The 24494-nt window shown below is 37.2% G+C and overlaps 1 protein-coding gene across 4 annotated transcripts in view; it reads left to right on the top strand.

Annotated features, from left to right (window-relative positions):
• The window catches only part of ptprua (protein tyrosine phosphatase receptor type Ua), a 456280-nt gene that overhangs the window by 332519 nt on the left and 99267 nt on the right, over window positions 1-24494 (top strand). For all 4 annotated transcript variants that reach the window (XM_055157468.1, XM_055157470.1, XM_055157469.1 and 1 more), the window contains exons 10-11: window positions 2906-3107; window positions 16240-16342. In XM_055157468.1, coding sequence (XP_055013443.1) covers window positions 2906-3107; window positions 16240-16342 — 305 coding nt within the window. The remainder of the gene's footprint in view (window positions 1-2905; window positions 3108-16239; window positions 16343-24494) is intronic.

Genomic DNA, 24494 nt, shown 5'->3' on the forward strand with positions numbered 1-24494 from the left:
CAACCAGCGCTAGCTAACCCTCATTCATACTTGTCATGTTCTGTTTTCTCATAGTCGTAGCTTTCTCCCTGTATGTGCAAATTAGTTTTTATGTTTTTAACCAAGTTACAATGTTCTTTCCTTTTTGAAAACAGAGACATTTTTAGTATGTCGTCTCTGCACAGATCTGCCCTGGCCTGGTTGGTACAGTTGGTGGACATTGTTACATACTGCCCCTCGTATTACGGCATTTTCTGATCTATGTTACAATGTGGTTTCCTCATGAAAAACATACCTGGAGTTGTGTTTTGTTTCATTCACAAGTCTAACCCACAAACCCTCCATATTAAGAATGAGCTCTTCTCTCACACACAAAATACTCTGTTCCACCTTCTGATATCGTCTCTAGAACAGGGTAGCCAAGGGATCTGAAAAGTCTTAAAAAGGTCCTAAATTTCATGTTCCTAAATTAAGGCCTTAAAAAGTCTTAAATTATGTTGTCCAAGTCTTTTTCTTTCTTTTTTTTCACAAAGGTCTTAAATTTCATTAGCCTATTTTTTTGTATACTCAACTGGGCTGCAGTGTAATGTTAAATGGAGGGAGTTAAAAAACAACAATGTGAAATCATGTAACATGAATGAACGTCTAATTTGGAGTATGCGCAAACAAAACTACCGGCAGCAATGAGTAAAGAATCAATAGATTGGAGGAAGACGTTGGATGGATCATGGGGAGGTGTAGGTTTAATCCACAGTGACTCTTAGATTTTAGATATACCACCGGTAGTTGGTTGGTCATTATTAGAATTGGATCTTTTGTTTTTTGCCCACATAATGGGTGCTTGTCTTAATTTCCATTTAAGTTATCTTAAAAGGGTCTTAAAAAAGTCTTAAATTTGGGGTAGTCAAACCTGGGATTGTCCTGGAATTGACCATCTCTACTGAACAAAAGGTAAAAGGTGTATGTGAACTTGGGAACTACTGCTTCATGACATCTCAAGGTGGAACAGAGCATTTTGAACTTACTCAAACGTGTGAATGAAACAAAACATAACAAACAGGTATGTTTTTAGTGAGGTAACAACATTCTAATTTGGCTTAAAGCTTATAAGAGAGTAATACAATAATATAATACATGACCTTTAAATTTCCCCACTTGATGGCATATGGTACAATGTGTGTTGGAATGAATTTGAATTATTATTTTTTTTATTTTATATTTTTCTCCGTACACCAAGTTTTGTAAAGTTGGTCCTGTGAAGTGTGAATATCAGTGGTTAAACGACGGAGATGATTTACTGGACAGGCAGCTCACCATGGCATCTTTTGCACCAGTCACAAGATTAATTGAGTGGAGTTTCTCATGAGAGCGACTTAAAATAAAATGTCCTCCAAGTTCAGCCTCTCAGACAGTGAGTAATCAGCACTGGGATGAGTGGAGAGGCTAACTGTAACATGTGTTCACAAGATGCTAATAAGATGAAATAAGAGTGGAGCTTTGCCATATGCACTGGAAGCTATATTTATCGGGTCAATATAATTATTATGTTTGTTATTTTGGACTACACATGCCATGATAGTGTAGCAATCATTGGCTCTGTTTACATGCACTCAATAATCTTATATGATGAGATTTCTGAACCTTGTGTACTTTTTAATAATAATAATACTACTACTACTAATAATAATACATCTTTATTTAGAAAGCACTTTAAAAAACAAGACTTACTTAGTGCTGTACAAGCAAATAACAACAATATAATAATAATAGCATCCAGAAAGCATACAAAATCAATCAATTCAAGAATAAAATTAAATACAGAATAAAATCTAGCTAAAAAAAACAGCTAAAGGAAGGCCAATCGATAAAAATTAGTTTTAAGAAGTGCTTTAAAAGACGGTACTGACGGTGCAAGCCTTATCTCCTCAGGCAGGTCATTCCAAAGCCGAGGCACCCGGACTGAAAAGGCTCGATCGCCCTTCGTCCGGAGCCTGGACTTTGGAACAACTAATAGGGACCTGCCTGAGGATCTAAGGCTGCGGGAGGGCTCGTATGGGGTTAAAAGTTCTGAAATGTAACTTGGGGCAGGACCTAAGCGTGCTGTAAAAGTGATCAGTAAAATCTTAAAATCAATCTAAAACCCACAGGCAGCCAGTGAAGGGAAGTAAAACGGGGTAATGTGTTGATGTCTGTTAAACCCAGTGAGGAGCAGAGTTGCTGCTTTCTGAACCAGTTGGAGGCGGGAGATGGATTTGGTGTCAAGCCCGGAGAGGAGGGAGTTGCAGTAGTCTAGACGGGAGAAGATGAGCGCGTGGATGACTTTTTCAAAATCAGGGCCGGAGAGAATATGTTTGTTTTATGGTTATTGACTGCTAACACATGACATATTTAGATCACCATTTTACCTTTTATAGTTCTGAAAATGGTATGTGCACAGAAAACAATGTATTCAAGTTTAATTTTCGTTCTGGACACAGCAGCACTATCACATTAAGATTGGTGTGTATTTCGGTAATGAAACTACTGCACATCGAATCAGGTTTATAAAGTTGTAGTGTATTGTTTTGTATGTTTATGGAGCATGGGTGATAAGCTTGTGCGCTTTGGATAGGATTGTACTGCTAACTTAATTCAGATAGTGTCTGAGTGCAATCTTGGTTTACTCAAAAATGCGTGGATGACATATGAAACTTCTTCAGGCATGTTTTTCATTAACATTGTTATAACATGGTAGAAAGCTCCAAAAAGTTGATTTTGTATAATACCCCGTCTTTAAGAGAATTTATTCACATGCAACCCTCAAAATCTGTTGAGAGAAATCAGAGGGACCATGAAAGGTTAAAGATTGCTTACATCAGATTTAAATAAACTAAATACACTATATTCCACGTGTTTTAAATTGTTATTGTCATTGTTCTGTTTCCAGATCAGCTACCAGAGCATAGAATCGTCTGACCCTGGTATCAACGTCCCAGGACCTCGGCGTACAGTGTCCAAGCTGCGGAATGAGACGTACCACATGTTCTCAGGCCTGCACCCAGGGACCACTTACCTGGTGTCTGTGAGGGCCCGGACCACCAAGGGCTTCGGACAGACTGCCCTCACCGAGATCACCACCAATATCTCCGGTACGCTTTACACAGCCAGACTGCATTCAGAATCCAGCCCAGAATGAATGTGTGTGTGAATGGGTCAGTGGTTCCTTGATGTAGAACACTTTGAGTCCCTTGCTTTGCCTTATCCTAGATTATAAAAACATTGGACATGATCGCCAAGTTGTTTATGTTGTAATTTGGTGTTTTGGTTCTCAAAACGATTATACATTTGGGTTGAGTTTCAGTGCTGTAATCCAGCTGGTTTAAACTTAAAGGGATGCACTCTGATCTGAGTCCTCACTACATAAACCCCAGCAGCCAATCATGAATCAGTGCTAGTGCAGCCTCTATAGCTCAGTGAGGGAAGTTTGGAGGTTCTGAACTTTCACATGGCCTTTCTGGCAACTTTCACATTAAAATGAATAATGAGTTACTTAAGAATAATTATTACAATTATAATCAACCAAAACACAGGAAATTACATGACTTTTGTCCAAAGCCTAAAGGAGGATGGTCCCATGTTATAATGTAGTCTCCATCCATCCATTTTCTTCTACTTATCGGTAGCCGGGTCACATGGGCAGCAGTCTAAGCAGGGACTCCAGACTTCCTTCCTTCATCCCGGACACTTTCCCCCAGCTCCTCTGGGGGGGCCCCAAGGCATTCCCAGGCCAGCCAAGAGACATAGTCCCTCCAGTGTGTCCTGTGTCTTTCCCGGGGCCTCCTTCTGGTGGGACTCGCCCGGAACATCCCCCCAGGAGGCGCCCAGGAGGCATCCAGACCATTATGCCACCTCAGAGGGCATAATGAATGTCTATTAAATGCCATCTATTGAATGAAAAACATATTTACAGTCTTCAAAGCCCAATAGATTTTTTTTGCACTTTTGAGGAAGGTTGGGGGCATGGATGCACCACTGAGAATTTTTGCTTAAGGCACACAAATGTTTAACAGTGGCCCTGAACATGGGATAAGAAAGCAAGAGAATGAAAAAATAAGAAACAAGTAGAGAATTTTGGATTTTTATGATGGAGGTGTGGGTAATAATTGGATTCTACTCATGAAGCTGCAGGTAGGTCTTCTAGACTTGTATTTGGCATCAGCAGATTTATGTTCTATACTCCTGCATTTCAGTCGGAGCATGGTCTGTACCTAGAGGGACTTGAAAATTATATAAAATTACTTTGTCAAATAAATTGTAAATTCATTATAGGAACCCAAATTATTGTGGTATAAAAGGTCAGGACAAACCGTTATGCATGTTGTAGTAGTAGTAGGAGTAGTAGAAGTAGTAGCAGCAATAGCAGCACTTAGTAGGAGTAGTGGCAGTTAGTAGTAGTAGCGGTAGCAGTAGTAGTATTAGTAGTAGTAGTAAGTAGTAGCAAAAGTAGTAGCAGCAGTAGTAGTTTTAATAGTTGTTGTTGTACCAGTGATTCTAGTAATTGTGGTTGTACTAACTGTAATAGTAGCTAATGTGTCAGTATTATTTATTTATTTACTGTTAATTTTCAATTACTGCTTCAGTCCATGTATTTATACTGCATAAAAATATAATTGTAATAGTCCGCTACTACTACTACAACTACCCACTACATGTTTTTTTTTTAACAGAATTCCCGTCTCTGCTATTGGTATTCCACCCTGCACAAAGGCTCCAAGTACATTTTTCATTGTGGCCAGTTAGCTCTTTATAGCCCCATTAAAATACCAGATTATCACATTGCCCTCTTCGCCCTGAAACGAGCGTATATGGCCTCAGATTATCCCAGCAAATGATCCTAATAAACGAGAATTGCCTATATTTTTCAGCCATTGTGCCAAACCCCTTATTTTGCACAAAAGAGCTGTTCTGATCCCCATTCTAATCAATATCAGAAAAACTCCATAAAGAATGCCTTGTAATTTGCTCCCATTGTAAGAGCAGTTCATTGGATTACGCATATACTTTTAGCTTGGCAGGCGTTCTATGGCTTTGTTTGATAGAATAAGTGCCATGTGAATTGTAGCTGTGTTCTGCTCTAGTGCTTTAGGGAGAAAATGGAGGTTCAGAGACGAAAAGACAAAAATAAAGATTCTGAAAAGGGTAGAAAAAGTTTGAAAAGATGGCTGGAATGAGCCTTTGTAGGGCTGTAGGTCTTTAGTTGATTAGTTGATCAGTTGGTTTTAGTTGAATTATATATTACAACAGAAATGGAAGTTAGTGAGAGAGTGAGTTACCTGAAGAATTTGTATTTTTATATGTATGTAAAAAGGCAGATTACATTTCTTTAAAGGGCCCATATTACACTATTTTCTAATCTATAATGTATTTTTCCTCATCAAAAGCATACCTGGAGTTATGCTTTGTTTCATTCACACGTTGAAGTCACAAATCTTACATATTTAGCTATTTAGAGTTCTTTTCTCTAATGGAAAACACTCTGTTCCACCTTGTGATGTCATGTGGTAATACAGGAAATGCTCCACTGTGTGTTTAAACTCCCTACACCTTTACTAGAATCATTTGGATAATTTTAGCCCTGGTATTACCAGTCTCTGCTGAACTAAAGGTAAAAGGAGCTGTTAACTTGAAAACTACCACTACATGACATCACAAGGTGGAACAAGGAGTATTTTGATCTTTGGAAATATAGACAGACTAATAATAAATAATAAAGAAGAGTGTGAATGAAACAAAACACAACTCCAGGTATGTTTTTGATGCAGGAACGTCATTTTACATGACTTTAAGCTCACAAGAGTCAATTTTGTGTAAGGAAGAACTTTTAAATAAGAGTAGAGGTAGACTCAGATGACTGGAGCGCTGCACTCAGCAACTCCTATCATTTTAAAGCTTGTATATTACAATTAGACTATGTACTAAAATTATACTGAATTACTAGTACATGTATGTAAAAAGTAGGCCTACAATTACAGTAACATGAGTCTTTGTAATAAACTACTTTTCACCACTGACTTTAGGTGGCACTTTATAGCGTATGGTTTCTGTGACTACTCAGACCATAGAACTATAATAAAATCTGGAAGGTGAACCCAAGATGGCGTTGTATTGTTTTCAGTGGCCTGTACTCATTGGCATGTGGCCCCCAAAAAAATGTTTCTCTTTTGCATTTACTTCCTCAGTAGGGGCTCGCACCTCCCACTTGTGTGACGTCTGTAACGTGCACGGCGTGGAGTGTTTGGACCAATCAGAGTGAGAGCTGATAGAGCAGAGTGAGTGCAGACTCAGAGCGGGGCTAGGCTAACTTTTACAAAGCTAACTTCTAGGCGCTTTTAGGACTTAAAAATTTGTTGTAAAAATAGAAAAGAATCCCTACAAAATCCGACCTTTGTGAAAGTTGTGGATGCCCTGTAAGATGAACACGGGCATTTTGAATTCCCAAAAATCGTTTTGGGCCCAAGCTCCCGGGAGCTGCAGTACCTGGAGCGGCCACTAGTCGGTCTCGAGTCGGGAAAGAGGGAGAGTGAATCAGTGTATCATTCATTCATTTGTTTTTCCAAATAAAACCAAAAATAAGGAAACAAAAACCCAACTATTTTCTTTATTTGTCTTCATAACCAAAATGAAAAAAGGATATCAATTAGTTTTTCAGTTTTCGATTTTGTGTTGAATAATGAATAGTGGAAAAAAACATATAACGGCCGTTTCCTATTTCCAAAACTTTAACTGTGATGCCGGACTTTTGCGCCGCATATGGAATGAAGCAACTGACTTTAAAAATGAATGAACAAATAATGCGCAGATTGGAATGCCTTATCCAATGTTTATTATAGATCCATGGTGCTAACATTTTAACTAGTGGTGGAATCTAACAAAGTAAAAGTGCTGTACCAAGTAAAAAAAAAATTTTTTTTTTGTTATATTATTGTGACTATTATGTGAGACTTGCTGAAAAGAGGTTTATTTTTTAACACATTTGTAGTTTGAGCAAACAAAAATCTACAAATAAAATGGCTTGAAAAAATCTTGAACAAAATTCAAATACAAATATTTTTCTCTACATTTGATGTTTTATTAGATCTCAAAATCTGTGCAAATATTTTTACTAAAACTCTAAGTACATTTTCAAACATTTTTTGGTACTTTAATACTTTTACCTGAGTAGATTTTTTTTCATGTGATACTTTTACTTTTGAGTATTTTTTTTCTCTACCTAAGTAACAAAAATAAGTGCTTCTTCCACCGCTGATTATAATTGAAAAATGAAGCCAAGTACCATGAAAATTTTACTATAGTGCTGCCCATGTCTTGCTAATAACACTAATGCATGACCACTTAGACTTTTACTTCCTATGGACTTGTTCTTCTCTCTGAAAGTACTTGTTTGTGTACTTCCATAATCTATATACCTCCAGCAGCTCTTTGTCCAAATGGCTGTCTGCAGGCACTTAGATAATTGTGTTTACTCTGATGAAATGTCTTTTGCTATTGTACTTTTTTAAGAATAAAGCAAGCCTAGATGTGACCTGCTTGCTTTCTATTCAAATCCCTCTATTCAACATGTTTTCCTTTGTTTTTTTTTTCTACACTTTTTAATCTGCAAAATTACATATTCCGCCCACTCTCTAATGAAACAGCTTCACATCTGATTGCACTTTCAGCCCATATATATTATTATGTATACACTCATAGACCTGTTTTTTCTAGGTAACTTGAATACATACAGTATGTTCTCAAGTTAATGTGCTGGCTGTGACTAATTACAGTGTACATTATCCTGCGCTCCTTTTTGAACAAGCACACATCCAATCACCTGTTCTTTTTGTAATAGGCAACTAGGTCACTATTTGCATGATATATTTAAAGAGCATTCATTGATCTGTAGGGTTTTGTTAATAATATAACATTTTAAGTTAAAATGTGTGAAAAATTCCTCAGGTGGCCAGGTAGCATCCATGGCAAAGGAGAAATTCCATTTGTCAACTGGACAAAAGTTTATTTGGTCGAATACGTTTCGCAGCTCATCCAAGCTGCTTCTTCAGTACTGGTCAGAATACTGGTTGGTACTTCCTTATATCTGCCTCCAGGGAGGAGCTAACTATAGTGAAACTACTCTGAAACTACTACACTGTTTCGACCAAATAACTTTTGTCCAGCTGACAAATTTAATTTATTCTTTGCCATTTTAGATTAAAGATCCACCATGTAACATTTCTGCTGGTCTTTTGCTTGTTTCCATGGAGATTATTCAGTTTATTCTTTTGTTATGTTACATAGTATGGAATTTCATGAACCTACTTTCATGAAACAGGTGCGTTACAGGACAGAGTTTAATGCCAATCTGTAGAACTTTCCAGACAAAGTTAAGAACTTTAAATTGAGTTTTTGCTTTATTTTCACATTTAGATTTTTTTTTCTGTTCTTAACTTAAGTTGCCACAGCAAATCATTTTCTTAATTTCATTTTATTTCAAAGCCTGGCTAAGGACACCAGAGGCGCCACCTAGTGCCTCCGCTCAATTTCATTTCTCTCCAGCAACTAGGTCAGGAATCAGAATACACTAGACGGTTTGCAAGAAACCCCGGATGTGCGAGTGTATGCACCACCCAATCAGCAAAGAGCCATGCATTCTGTGTTGGCAACGATTCCCAAGATCAAGGATTTAAAGCCAGAACAAAGAGAATGTTTGGTGAATTTTATCAAAGGCGAAAGACGTTATTGCCCTTCTTCCTACGGGATTTGGGAAAAGCTTAATATACCAGTTAGCCCCATTAGTGGCACATTACATACGTCACGACCAAATAGCAGCAAGTGGTTAAATAAAAAAAGTATCCGCCTACCGTTGAACAAACTAATTCTAATGCTGCGAGGTCAGACAGTTGAAACCGGCTGATGAATCAGGCTATGGCGCCCTTCCTGTCACATCCAATCACAAACGTCACTCCTATAGGCCTAAATGCAGCATATACTGAAAGTCAGCTTTGAACTGTTGACCCTGTGGTTTGTGGGTGAATGTTTAACTTGTAGCATCATTGTCATCATGAAAACACACACCTTTGACTTTTGACCTGTTAGATTTCCTTACAATATTTCCAATCATAAGGATTTGCCAACGGGTACCTCATAGTTAGCCTTACTGTTACTTACTATTAACAAGCAAACTTTCATAATATTTTTCGGATCATATCACTTTTTTTTTCTATATTTAGAATATAGCAAATTGAAAATGACAATTTCTGCAAAAAGCTGCTAATAAGAAAAACTAGAATAATGGATGATTTTGCTGCATATGTGCATTCTATAGTATTTGCCTGTATACGAGACATATGGAAGTTTGTTAGCTCACGCTGAAAATAGATGAGTTTGGCATACTGCTTTGCTCTTTAAATAAGACAAAATGCTCCTATAAGCTAGCGTTAGAGGTGGCTGTGAAACCTCTCTATGTACTTCTAGTGCAGAGGTTTTTGCATATTTTTTTCTGCTGACACTCACACAAACATTTACCATCTGCTGGAGTGCGCCTGATTTATTCAAGTTCAAATCTTCAGCCTGAGATGTCACTACGGATCATGTACACTATATTTTATTTGGGTTTCCGGATTCTTCTCCATTACAAAAGCAACATATGCCCTCCGCTGCTGTTTGGGGTGAGTCAACTGATATGAAAATGTGTTGTTTTTTTCTTGTATTTTCTGTTACAGTGTGAATAACCCATAGTACAGTACAACTTTTATTACAGTTAATGTTTTATTAAGAGGCATTCACTTCTTGCAGTGTGTGTGTGTGGGTGTGGGTGTGTGTGTGTGTGGGTGTGTGTGTGTGCGTGTGCGTGCGTGTGTGAAAATGTCAAATAATTTCAAACCCAATTTCCATACTTGAGACAAAAGTGGGTAGAGTAACTGAAAATAGTCAGAATTTACCCACAGTTGCTCAAAATTTTACTCAAGTAACAAGTGATTTTGTAGTTTTTTGTTATGACAATTGATACTGTGCTTTGTGTTCTAATCCAATACCAAGTAATATTATACTGAGTATTACAGTATTGATCCGAAACCATGAATGCATTTACTATTAAAATGAAATGAAACTCCTCTTCTATAAATAATTTAAACTTTTTATCACAAAGACTGTTATTCTTTTCACCCCACCGCTAAAATTCAAATACCGTAATTTCCAGACTATAAGCTGCTTCTTTTTCTCACACTTTGAACCCTGCTGCTAATACAGCGATGCGGCTAATATATTGAGGAATTCTTTGTTTGGCACATTGTCCATTTTTATATACTGTCTGAGTGAAGAAAGCACTCGCTGTCTGTGCGGTTTACACAGAACTTGGGCTAACATGAAGGTACAGCATTTGCTAGAAATGTTATCAGAGCACTAAAACAGTTTATTGCTGCGTGATAAAATAAGTTATGATGCCAAATGAACATTAGTGAGTGGGATACATCTTAATGACTCGGATGCATTAAATGCAGGAGGGGGCGCAAATGACAAGAAGAAACATCACAAACTTCAGTAGGCGGACATCCAGTCATACCTGATTGACACAACTAGCCCCGCCCCCGGGAGAGCCTGAAATCTGCTGAAATCCTACAAAACACTGACATGATACAGACAGGACAGAGGCTTCTTCTGCAGGAGACATGTGCAGTAGAGCGCGGGGAGAGACGGGTGTGATGTGCTGAGGAAAATGCTCATTTGATTGTTTTTTGAACAGTTATTTTGCGCTTCATACACACACCCTCCTCATGGAAAACACACTAAGAAATGCAGATGATGCAGCTTTTAAGTTAACGACGATTGATGTGGCTGTGGAAGAAGGAAATCGAGCTTCTGCACGTGATGGTGAGACATTGGTGACGGCAGAATGATGAACTGACTCTGAATTGACTTTCAGAGACGATAAAAGCAGATGGCTAAGTTGATAACGTTCTTGAAGCCATGGACACCTGTAGCTTATATTCAAGTGTGGCCTGTATATGTACAATTTTTAAATTTAGTTAAAATTTAGTTGTTTTGGCTTATATTCAGGTGCGCTCTATAGTCCGGAAATTAGGGTACATGTTCCGATAAACAAAAAAAGTGTGTATTTCAAAATTGATTAAAAAATAAATAAATAAATAAAAAAAATATTTTTGGAGAAATTTCGGCTATTGATATTTTTGCATGAGAATCAATATCTGAGTTTGAGTATTGATACAGCATATTAATATTGTATCACTCGTTTTCAAATCAGTACCTAGTTTAAATTTAATATAAATATATTTCTCAACATTTTTGCCAAAATACATAGAAGAGGCAGATGTTATCTCCATTAGACTTTTCACCCATTAACTTGTGTTCAGGTCCATTTATTTGTTTTATAATATTTCCAATAGTAATCAAGAAAATTTCACATACTAGCATTGTTTTGTCAAAATCTCTAACCTTTTAAATTCTAAAGTAAAAACAAAAAACTACTTCTACTTCTTACCCAACCCATTGCCCTTAAACCCCTGCTCTTTATCTCCTCTGCACTTTCAAGTAGCGAGTTGCGAGCTAATTTTTACAAGGCTCCGTTAATGACTGAGCCTCACCAACTGTTCCCCCTTATCTCTGTTAGCAGGGCAGCCCATTTGCTTGACTACAACGTGGGGCTAATTCACTCCCTCTAGTAGCACGAGATGGGAGACACTCAACCCCATTGTCCCTGGAGCTTTGGCAAGGGCCCGTGCTCCTTTCGAGATTCGTTCTAATTATATTACAAGGGTCTTGTTTTCTCTGCTGTTTCCGGAGTCGTCATCTGTCAATGGCAGCGTGTGGGAGGCCCTCTGTACGCCGGGGAATACAGCGTAGAATGAATTAAGATAGCGAGGTTTCGTTTCATGTTAAAGGGGTTGTGGACCAAAATATCTGGGAGCAAAAATATAGATAGCATAGGCTTTTGAACTGCTGTGTTTGATCTGGAATAGTGGAGTAAGGAATAGATCCATATAAAGGAGTTATCAGGTGTATGGAGCTAGCTGTGTGCCATACTATTATACAAGTCTTATATAACACAAAATTGACTCTTGTGAGTGTTAAGGCATGTTATAATGTTGTTACCTCCTCAAAAACAGACCTGGAGTGGTGTTTTTTGTTTTTTTTTTCATTCACATGTTTAAGTAATCATGCACTATTAGTCTGTACATTTCCAAAGCCCAAAATGTTCTGTTCTAGTTCAAGTTAACAGCACTTCTAACTACTTCTAACTCTACTTTTGTTCAGTAGAAATGGAAAATTCCAGGGCTGAAATTATCCAAATGATTTTAGTGAAGATGTATGGTGTTTTAAAACCACTGTTGGGCAAGTTACTTTAAATCTGTAATGCGTTATTTATTACTATTTTACTATTATATTTATTAGTAATTTGTGACATTGCAATATTATCGCATTTAAAATGTAAGGCATTACACGACTATTGCAGCACTTTTTAGTTACTCTCACCAAAATAACTGCAAAGACACTGAACTTTTGCACCGTTTATGGACTGAACCAGGACTGAACCAGGACTGAACCAGGACTAAACCAGGTCTAAACCAGGACTGAACCAGAACTAAACCAGAACTGAACCAGTTCTAAACCAAGTCTAAACCAGGACTAAACCAGAGCTGAACCAGGACTAAACCAGGATTAAACAAGGATTAAACCAGGTCTAAACAAGGACTAAACCAGAGCTGAACCAGGACTAAACCAGGACTAAACCAGGATTAAACCAGGTCTAAACAAGGACTAAACCAGAGCTGAACCAGGACTAAACCAAGACCAAACCAGGACTAATCTTGGACTAGAACTTGGAATTTAGGACCACCTAAGCGTGATCGGGCGTTAGTTGCGCTAGCTCTGTGGAGCACGGAGTTCTGCGTTGGTCCTTTCCCACGTGATCACGGTCTACGCAGACGCACCTCCTGTGTTTCACCTCTGCTGATAACGTGGTGATTTTAGCAAATTAGTATGAAGAAAAACAAAAAACCCACCACTTCAATCCAGGTTAAAATAAGCATTGTTATGCACATTACTGACATTTGTACCAAGTAAAATATTACCACTTTTTTCCCTGTAATGCCTTACATTACTGCATTACAGCAAAAAGCAATTGCATGCATTACAGTAATTCATTACTTTTATAACGAGTTACTCCAACACTGTTTAAAACACAGTGGAGCAGTTCCTCTATTTAGGGCTGGGCGATATGGATCAAAAAATATATCTCGATATATTTTGCTATATCTCGATATACGATATATATCTCGATATATGTTCAAGAAAAAATAACCCCCTAAAACTGAAAACTGCAAAAACAAATCTGCCAAATTCCACAAGGTCTTTTTTTTTTTTTATTGAAGTGTAAGAGGTCGACAGTTCATATAGGAACATTTAGGATTACAAAAAATAATAATTTAACTGTAAAATAAAAGAAATAATACATATTTCCTTCTTTTCATTCATAAATAAAACAACTCAACACAAGCTCATCTTTGCATTAACTCTGTTATCCAGACCATAACCATGAGCTCATTTAGCAGAAGAAGCTCAGGATGTTCCTTATTTTAATAGATCCATGTTATTATCCAGCAGTAAGGAGCTATGAGGTTTAATCCCACAATCCACTGCAGATCAAACACTGTTGTACAAGTGACACTGCAGCAGATTATTAATTAAAATATTCTGCATAAATAAACTTTACAATTGCTAAACTTTACAATATTTAAAACATAACGACTCTAGAGCCACATCAGCCCGTTTGAGATAATAATGTGTTTAATGCAGTTTTGCGCACGTGTGTTTACATTTTACAGAAACGAAACATAAGCGCATGGCTCATTTGCATAAACAGCACTTCTCATGCAGCTCAGCTCGTTTAGTTTCTTTCGGGCTAAAGGACGCGACTCGGTGGAATATGAGGATTTGCTGCTGGTGGTTTTGTCTGTAAATGGTGGAAAAGGTTCGTGGTGCTTGAAGCTTTTCACTGGCACCAACTTTCGCCGTTCAGGGCGACAGTGAGGAGTGAAGGAGACACGAGTGAACAAACTCAGGGAGGCGGGGGCGACGAGAGAGAAGGTAAACAAGCGAAGCGGCGAAATCAAAATTGAATATAAGCATTATATCGATATATACGATATGTCAGAATTCATATCGAGTTTAAAAACTATCTCGATATATTTAAAATATCGATATATCGCCCACCCCTACCTCTATTACCACATGACATCATGAGGTGGAGGGTTTTCTGTTTGAGAGAAGAACTCAGCCTTAATATACTGAGTTTGTGTGTTAAATGGGTCCTTCAAAGGTCCAGTGTTATACTAAATTTACCTTTTGTTATAATGTGGCTCTCTCATCAAAATTATATCTGGAAATATGTTTTGTCGCACTGTCTAAACTCTAAAATACCCCGTTCAACATTGTGATATCATTGGATGCTCCTTGATGTTTTGCGTAGAATGGATTAAGATAGCACTGTTCCATTTCATGTTAAACGGGGCATGATCTGATAAAGACTGGCGATGCTTTTGAACTGCAGTGTTTGATCTGGAAGAGTCAAGTAGGGGACGTTTAGACTCATATAATGGAGTTACTAGATATACTGTATGTTGTTAGCTTTTAAAGGTCTGCTAAATTGACCTAAACTCTTGTTATAAAGTAGTTTCCTCATCAAAATTATACCTAAGATTTAGGTAGTGTTTCAAGTAATCCTGCATATTTGGGCAGTCATGCTTGTACTGCTAAAAAGGCTAAAAATGCTCCGTTCAAAGTTGTGACATCACGGGGTGTTCCTCAGTGTTTGGAGTCTGATCATTTCTGTCACAAAAATTTCTTTGAAAATTGCAGCTATTGTAATCTAAAACAGAGGCCATGTCCTTTTCTTAAAAAAAAAAAAAAAGTACACTCTAACTTTTCTGGAGAAGTGTCTGTGTGTTTTATTTAGTTTTTTTGTTTTCTCTGAGCGGGGTCACCTCTAAACAGATCTGACCTGTGCCTTGACCTGGTGGCATCATCCTGGAGATAGTGAAGTTTAATCCTGTGTACTGTTTAATAGTGTTTAATAAGTTTAATACTGTGTAACATTCCAGAAAGATTAATAATATCTTCCTGAAGTCAAGCAGGTGGCAGAACCTCCATTAGAAAATTTGCATAATACACCTTTAAGATGGTTTGCATTTAATGATTTTGAAGTACATTTTGAGTCAAGATTCTGGCTTAAATTAAAAAATAATTTTGCAGTAAATCAAGTAATTAAACACAGCCATGTCCCTTTTAATCCAAACTTTGTGTCAGTATTAATTAGAGGATCTCTAAAAATAGACAACAGTTGCTCTTTTAAGCTCAGAAAACTGGCAGTGAACCAAAGCAATCTTCATCCTGTTCTTTTTATCTCCGTGTTATACGGCTGCAGAGCCAGCCTGGAGCAGGATTACTTACTCTTATTTGTATTCTCGTTTGTAGCACCTACGTTTTAAAAGGTCACTTTAAAATCCACTACTTTTTTACTTTGTTTACAGCAATACACAGTACAATATATCTTTTACTATGTGCCATGATATTTCAACCAGGGGACACCCAAAAGATGCACTGGTAAATGGTAAATGGTTCATCTTTACCACTTAGAAATCTTTGAGATGTTAGCAATATGAAAAAGGCAGAGAAAAGAAGATGGAGAGGCTGAGGTGGCTGGTGGTTTTGCTGATTGCACTATTTGCTAACATGCCAGGTCTCTATCTTCTTGTCTCCATGGAAATGTTATAGCATTGCCTGGAATGTTCCACAGTATAGCATTAAACATATTGTTCTCACATTTATTCTATAAAAGGTGTTTTTAGTTTTCAAAAAAAAACAAACAAAAAACATTCATACGTGAGCAGGGTCACATAAATGATGAATGAGAGATCTGACCTGTAACATGGGTCTAGTGGTTAGGTTATGTTAGGCTGCTTTATTTGTATCCGCAGGTAAATCTGTTTTGCAGATTTGACAGGCTGGTCCCACATTTCACATTTCATTCATCTGTATTAAGTACAAGAAACATGTATTAAAACACAATGTACACAGTAAAAAAAGTGAAAGAAGTAGATTTAGTGTTTAGTTCCACTTTACCATGAATCTAAAATAGTATGCGCATTCTTACATACAATGAGTTATTTTTTCTTGCACACTGATGTATGAGTTGTTTACCTAACCCTGTGTGTTTCTGTTGTGTTGCAGCCCCAGTGTTTGACTATGAAGACGTTCCATCTCCCCTGAGTGAGTCTGAGAGCACCATCACAGTTCTTCTGAGACCTGCCCTGGGACGAGGAGCTCCTGTCAGGTACAACACACACACACACACACACACACACACCCTATATACACAATCGGGATGACTTACTTTCTCTATGTGCAGATATTTATAGTCTCACAAGTTTGACTGACCAGCTAGTCCCTTCTACATTCTGTCCGAATCCAGAAGGGAACGTGAAAAACCTCCGTCCAAATTTTAGATGATCCAAATGCAGCCACTAATTGGTAGCACATATCTCTGAAATGCAGAAGATATCTCCTCTCAAAATCTTTTAACATTCAGAACAAATTATATAACTTATTTTACCTGAAATATGTAACAGTTTGGTGCTTTGAAAAAATCCACTTTCTCAGATTTTTCTCCTTTTTTATGTGTATGTAACCATGTTTGACTCTGATTGGTTAATCCGCCTGTCAGTCACGCCCTCTGAAGTTGGGGAGACAGGATACAGCTCCAGATACACTCGTTTTTGGAAAGTTTTTTCAAAGCGTGTGGTTCTGTCTGGCCAAGCAACTCACAAGTTTGGATGACAAGATTATTAGGTTCATAGACAAAAAAAGGCTTGTAATATAATTGTAAGAAATAATAAAATATAATGGTGAAAATTTAGAAGCAAAAAATGTGAGGTAAACATGTTCAAACCAGTAATGGCTTTTTATGACAGCAGTTATATTGTTGATTTAATTTTGTCCTAGTTGAATATTATGGTCAAGTTAATTTGGTTCTCAAGATGATTATTCAGTCAGCAGTCCCGCTTTTGGGTTGCCGTACCCTTTGACTAAAAACCAGTTGGAAATAAACCTAAAAGTACTCTCTCTGATCCGAATACTCACTATCTTAACTCCAGCTCAGTGTGGGAATTCTGGAGGTTCTGAGCTTTCACAAGAGGCATGACTTGTCCATATAATGAGAATGAGAAATTTATATGTCAGATAGAAGTTGGTGAAGAGGAACAAGACTGAAAAGCTGAAGAGGGGGACTGAGTTGCTGCAGCGGTGGGGAGGAATGTAGAAGAAGTTTGTGGGTGGAATATTACTCAGATGGAAGGGAAACAATTAAAGGTCTTGTTCTTGATTTGTGCTGTCATAAAGACACTACACAACAGAACTACTATAATTTTCAGCCTGAGTGCAGAAAGGGCCTCTGTCTGTGAAGTTAACATGAAGTTGCAATGCTAGCTAGTGCTGTTGTCAGTGCACTAAAAACAGTTTATCGCCATGTGATAAAATAAGTCATGATGCTAAATGAACAATAGTGAGTGGGATGAGGTCTTAATGCGTTAAATGCAGGTGGGTGCTTAAATGACGAGAAGAAATGTCTCAAACTTCAGTAGTCAGACATCCACTCATACCTGATTGACATGACTAGTCCCGCCCCCAGGAGAGCCTGAAATCTGCTAAAAGACACTGACATGATACAGACAGGACAGCGCTCTTCCTGCAGGAGACATGTTCAGTAGATCGCAGAAAGAGACAGGAGTGATGCACCGAGGAAGATGCTAGTTTGATTGTGTTTTGAACAGTTATTTTGCGCTTCATACACGCACCCTCCTCATGGAAAACACACAAAGAAATGTAGATGATGCAGCTTTTAAGTTAAAGGCGATTGATGTGGCCGTGGAAGAAGGAAACAGAGCTTCTGCATGTGAGCTCGGCATCATTGAGTCGATGGTGAGACGCTGGTGATGGCAGTGTGATGAACTGACTCAAGGCAGAGGCAATAAAAGCAGAGGCCCGAACTTGAAAGACGTAAACACCTGCGGGTTATATTCAGGTGCAGCCCATGTATGTACAATTTTTTTTTTCTTTTAAAATTTAGTTGATGCAGGCTTATATTCAGGTGCACTCAATAGTCTGGAAATTACGGTAGTTGATTTTAAACTGTTACCTTACGTATTCCAAGCATTCTAATTATTCACCGTGATGAGTTTACAAGCAATTTTCAATCAGTCCATCAAACTTTATTTACAGAGCGCTTGTCATACAAAAAAATGTAACACAAAGCGCTTATTTTTTCCCAATTTTGAGTGGCCAGAGAGTGGAATTTGTAATACCAACAACAACGAGCATGCTAAATGTGCATTTCCTGATGATTGGACTAGAAAACCATTCATAATTATTCTACTCAGATGCTGACACTACACAGAAGACCAATATTGACCTCAGGAGCTGCTTATACAACATCTGTGTATCGGGGCAAAGACAAATTTTGAGTCTTTAATGCACCGGCAACCCAGCTTCAGTTGTGATTGTAGTGAGAGAACAGAGACTATATACCCTATCTTAATATGCAGATCAATGTTTTTACTATCACCAACAATCCTCAATCTTTTACAGTCTCGTCTGTCTGTACGCTACTCCTAAACGCACTCTGTATTTAACTCTATAAGAAGAATGTCAAAGTTTGACTAAAGTTTTTTTTTGTCCGGGAATGACGTGAGTATTTCAGATAATTACAATCTTTCAAGACATGTCAATTTGGAGCCTGTTTGTGCTGGTGTCACCGTAAAAGCTGACAACAATGGCCACCAATAGTGAGAACGCCGACCAATCACGCGCTGACAGTTTGACAGGCGTATCACTGTAACTAGGGCAGCTCGCCAATTCCACTCAACAACATCGTCACCAGAAAAATGGAAGGGAGAGTCGCAAAAGAACACCTTGATTGTTCCAAAAAAAAAAAAAAGTTTAAGCTGTGTGATGTAGCTGGACCATTTATCCCAGTTGTTTCTCTGTTATGGTGCAACATTGCAGCAAGAGACCAAGGGACCAAAGTGGCTACAGATCAAACTCAACGGTGTGAGGACAATTGTGGTGTATTGCAAGTAAACACATCTCTGATAGGATGGAGAATATTGAGCCAATTTTAGCCTTTGGGTCATAGGCTGTATATATAGATGGACATAGCTAGCCCACTTTCCGCTGTGTTCCAAATAGCAAAGTGATCATTGCCGCAAAATTGTTCCATCCGAGTCTGGTTGCAATTGACCATTTTTCAGTAGACAATATCATAAAAGACATCTACTCTAATAAAAATACCTATCATAGTTAAGCAGTAATTGGCTAGATAAGTTACTTTGTCAACCATCTGCAGCTCAAATCTAACAAAAATAACAAATAATATAGCCCCAAAATATATCGTCCCATCATTCATATATTGAATTATAAGTCAGTATACTCGTTGTGACATGCCTACTTGGTGTTTTTGTTTTGTTAATTTGTACAAAAATAAATGAAGATATGAACATTAATAACAGATCAGATGCCTTCTTTCCCCATGGCTAGTATTGACTATTGGTTACACTGACAGTTATTGATCCTGCCAACGCATCGGTGCTGAAAGGGACAAGTACCTACCAACAACCTTGCTTCTGACTGTCTCTTTAAAGGGACAGCTCGGCATTTTGGACAGTTAGCCAGAGTGTTGGAGACGTGTGGAGTTCTTGTATTCGCAGAGGTCAATGGTGCTAGGCTAGCGCATGTCAATGGCCATAATTAGCATGCCACTTAAAAACAGTCTTACCCACTCCACAAAGCACCCAAAGCAAATCTGTTATTACGCCAGACTATCGATGTAAATGTCTGTGTTGATAGAATAATGTTTGAAATAAAACTAACTTTGCATTGCATGAATCGTCACATGTTGAGGGGCTACTTTCTTATATATCATATCTCATATAAATCCTTCAAATGCAAGGTTTGCTTTACTTCTGAAACTATTCTAGCAACACAGACTTCACATCAACAGTCTGGGGTTGTAACAGATTTGCTTCAAGTGCTTTGTAGAGTTGGGTAAGACTGTTTTTAGTGGCAGGCTAACTATGGCCATTGACATGTGCTAGCCTAGCACCAGGGACCTCTACAAATACAAGGACTGGATGGAATATTTTAAAAAAGTGTCTCCACTTGTCTCCAACACTCTGGCTCAATAGGAAATGAGGTCATATGTCCAAATTCCAGACTGTCCCTTTAATTGCACATTCAGATTTCCAAATTTGGAACTTGCAAATTAGCCTCTATAAGTGCAAGGCTTGATTGGCTTAGTCCATTCTATTTACTGTCTATGCAATGGATATATAGTTCTGCATATGGTTCAGCAGTAGCTCAGTTGGTGAAGTACTTATCCACTAATCTGATGGTTGGCGGTTCGAATCTCACTCTCGATATAAACATCATTGGTTGAGCGGTAAGATCCACTGACCTCCCAAGATGAATGCTGTTATTGTGGCCTTGGTCTTGGTGTATGAATGTGTGTGTGAATGGGTGAGTGGTTCCTTGATGTAAAGCGCTTTGAGTGCCTTGAAGGTGGAAAAGCGCTGTATAAAAATGTGACCTTTTACCATTTATCCTGTTCATAACACTACATATCCATCACCATCTCTTACTTAGGATGAGTGGTGAAGAGGAGCTAGATGGAAAGGCTGAAGAGGGCCATTGTTTTGCTGCTGTGATGAGAGTAAAGTTGTGAGACATTGTTCAATTAGAAGGATGATTGAACTGAAGAGAGTGCATTTATATGAATGCTTCAGAAACAAGTGAGCTGTGACTGACGGGAATAGACAAAAAGTTGGAATTATGAAAATATTAGACAAACTTTATTGATCCACTTGGACACAGTAGCTCACACATCACAATATATCAGAATAACAAAGAGTAAAATATATAAAAATGATATTAATATATTCTAAATAAGTGGCAATAAAAATAAGGCATAGTTCTATAAATTTATATGTACACGTAAAGTAAAAATAGAAATATAGTAATATAAATACAGTATATCACAGTTATATACACGGGGTTATAAGGAAAACAGAGATGCAAAGATTGGTATGATGATTGACAGGACATAGGCTTATGTGTTACATAAAGGTGAGCTGTTGAAGGTCTGTATTGAGTATGGTAGGAATGTATCTCTCTTCCTGTCTTCCTGGTTGAAATTACCCTTCAAAAGATATCATAAAAATATTATAATATGCTCAGGACATGTCCACAGTCAGGGAAAGAAAGTTGGAACAGTGGAGAGAGCTGCTGCATTTAACGGATTGTTTAAGAGTGTCTAAAATACAAGTTGAAATTCTTGGCACGCTCCATGGATGCACTGAAATGCGCTCATCTAAAGCAAAGTCATTTCTGCTGGCCCTTAAGGAAAACTAAAATTATGTGTGCCAAACATTTTCCAATTTCCCAGGCAAAGTTTTCGATTTTTCATGGAGGCTGGAAAAATTGTGTTCCTCCCCTCTTGTAAATTTGGGCTTTGCGAAGAAAATTGTTGAGGAAATGTTATTTTTCAAAGCGCTGCAGCTGGTATTTCTAAACTGTTCTTCTTTCATGACAGTATTGGACACCGTTGCCTTGTCTACGGGTATACAGTGTGAATACAACAAGCAAAGAATACAATGTTGGCCAACTTTTACTATTTTTTACCCTTTTAGTCTTTGTTATTATATAATATATTGTAATGGGTGACCTACTGGGTCCAAGTATTTTCCCTTGAGGATCAATAACATTTGTCTAAGTCTAACTTGGAAAATAGTGTGAATGATCATTTTGAGGAACTTTGTGGGAATTATGTGTATCTGAGACTAATCTTTGTCAAAGGCTTGTGAAAACTGCAAATTCCCGACCAATTACCTCTCTCTTTTAGTTGTTATGTTAATATGCACTGAAATAAATAACTAACTAAAAGAATCAATCAATAAATAATAAATATATATATATATATATATATATATATATATATATATATATATATATATATATATATATATATATATATTATTATTATGTATATATATATATATTATATATTATTATATATACATATATTTTATATATATATATATATATATATATATATATATTTATTTTATTTTTTTTTTTTTAAGTTATCTTACCCATTTTTATTTTTATTTTGGGACATTTGTATTACATCTATTAACACACATTAACGTGACACAGGCCCACTAAATGGCAAATGGTCAGTGGTCACATTTTCATACAGCACTTTTCTACCTTCAAGGCACTCAAAGCGCTTTACAACAAGGAACCACTCACCCATTCACACACGCGAGGTGGGGGCGAGGTGGGTTAAGTGCCTTGCCCAAGGACACAACAACAGCATTCATCTGTGGGAGCAGGAATCACACTGGAAAACCAACCTGTGGATCAGTGGATTTGACCGCTCAACCAATGATATTCATGTCGAGAGCGGAATTCTAATTGCAAAACATTCGGATCAGTGGACAAACGCTCTTACCAATTAAGCTACTGTTGCTATTTAGTATTATTTACACAATGACTCTATCCACTGGTGCACTGAGGGGTGACGCAGTTGGAATCACGCTAATCATGCTGAATTGAAATTGTTTAGAAGCTTAGAGATTACATGTTTTGAGCTATGATGCATAAATAAAACAGATTGTTAATTGTTATTAAGGAAACAACATTATAAAATGGTTAGAAACTTCAAAACTTATGACTTAATTACATTCACTTCTATCCAAAGACTACTTCCTTAAAAGACACGAAATGCCAATGAAATAAAACTGAATGTAAATATATGTAAACGCTAATGGCCACTGTAGATATGATGGTGATATTTAAGGTGAACGTGAGTATGCGAAAAGAAGGGCTCTACCTTGGGACACATACACAACCATTCCAGACCATTGAGCGTGTCAGCCATATTGATTTAATGACAGGAGCAATGAAAAACACCGTTGAGCTATAAACAGCTGATGTCAAAGTGTCCACTCTGAGACAGCCGTGAATTTATGTGTTCATATTTCAGCTGCATTATCATATCCTGTGGAGCTTTTAAGAGTCAGAAGATGGTCCGACATAGCATTTTAAATATAAAAAAATCAAGAACTTTGCCGAAAGATGTGACAGAAAAAACAAAACAATCAAGTAATATTTCAAATTTAAATTTACAGGTCATTGAATATTTAAAGTAAACCTACTGTCACTTCAGAATTATATTATTCAAGTACAAATGCAAAGTAAAAAAGTTTGTAATAATTTTATTCTACATTTCATAAAATTGACCTTTCTGTGTCCGCAGATGAAATGTGATTTAAATTTGTTTTTTTGCGAATAGTGAAAACAGTTGTGGTTTTCATTAGGTTAATAAAACATTAACCTGTAAGAAATCAAATGAGATGACAGATGTAGATTTATTTAGTATTATTTCATATTTATTTCACTCATATTTGATTTCATGCAGTTCTGTTGATAGGATAGGTACACTGTTGTCCCCCAAAAGCAAAATAAATCATGATTAATTCGATTTACGTTGTATTCATGAAGTATACATAATACATACATATGCATATCACAAACAAACTGTAGCAATGCAGCTGCTTTTATTTCAGATTACTCCCACTCACTAGCACCTCACATCAGCTCATAAGTCCATTTTCAAACTTACCTATACATTTTTTACAACTATAATAATGTGTAATAGACATGCAAGCGTATTATTGCCATGGCCCGTGCATCACAGTCGACACACTGTAACAGGAGATGGTGTACACTTTATTTATAGCTTTATAATTCTTCATTAGTTTGATTTGTATCTTTGCTTTTAATGTATGTTAGACTTTTTTATCACAGAAAAACGCAGATAATTGCGACTTGTGTAGGAGGCTCTATTGTTTTTCCTTCCTAAAGTTTACATCTTGTTTCTAACAGATTTACAACCCCTATACATTCTACATCCCAAGGAGAAATTAATGTTTTGAGTGTAATTCATGTAGAGGCTTAATCATTACCTACACTTTTCTGGTTTCAATTCAGTATATTATTTTTATTCTAAAGCAAATCTGTCTGCCTGTGAATTTTAGGACTTATTCAAGGTACACTGTTTGTGGTGTAGTGGAGGCCACATAAAGTCTCTCTAATTCATAACGAATGTTCCTCAGTATGGCATTAAACATATCTATCTGAATGGAGAAATGCATAAGACACCTCCAGGCCAAGTTACAAAGTCAGATCTGATAAATTTGACAGATACGTTTTAAGCCATACTGTGGAACATTCCAGGCAAACCAATTAGATTTCCATTTAGATAAGTGGCAGACCTCACATCACAAAAGTACATAGTGCACGTTTAAATGAAATTTCAGGTACCACATTATAATAAGTACACCTTAATTAGCCTCAGTATTGTTCTCCATAAG

The sequence above is a fragment of the Boleophthalmus pectinirostris genome, unplaced genomic scaffold (assembly GCF_026225935.1).
Source record: "Boleophthalmus pectinirostris isolate CB_2022bp ecotype Guang Dong unplaced genomic scaffold, ASM2622593v1 HiC_scaffold_21, whole genome shotgun sequence".
In the NCBI taxonomy this organism is placed as follows: Eukaryota; Metazoa; Chordata; class Actinopteri; order Gobiiformes; family Gobiidae; genus Boleophthalmus; species Boleophthalmus pectinirostris.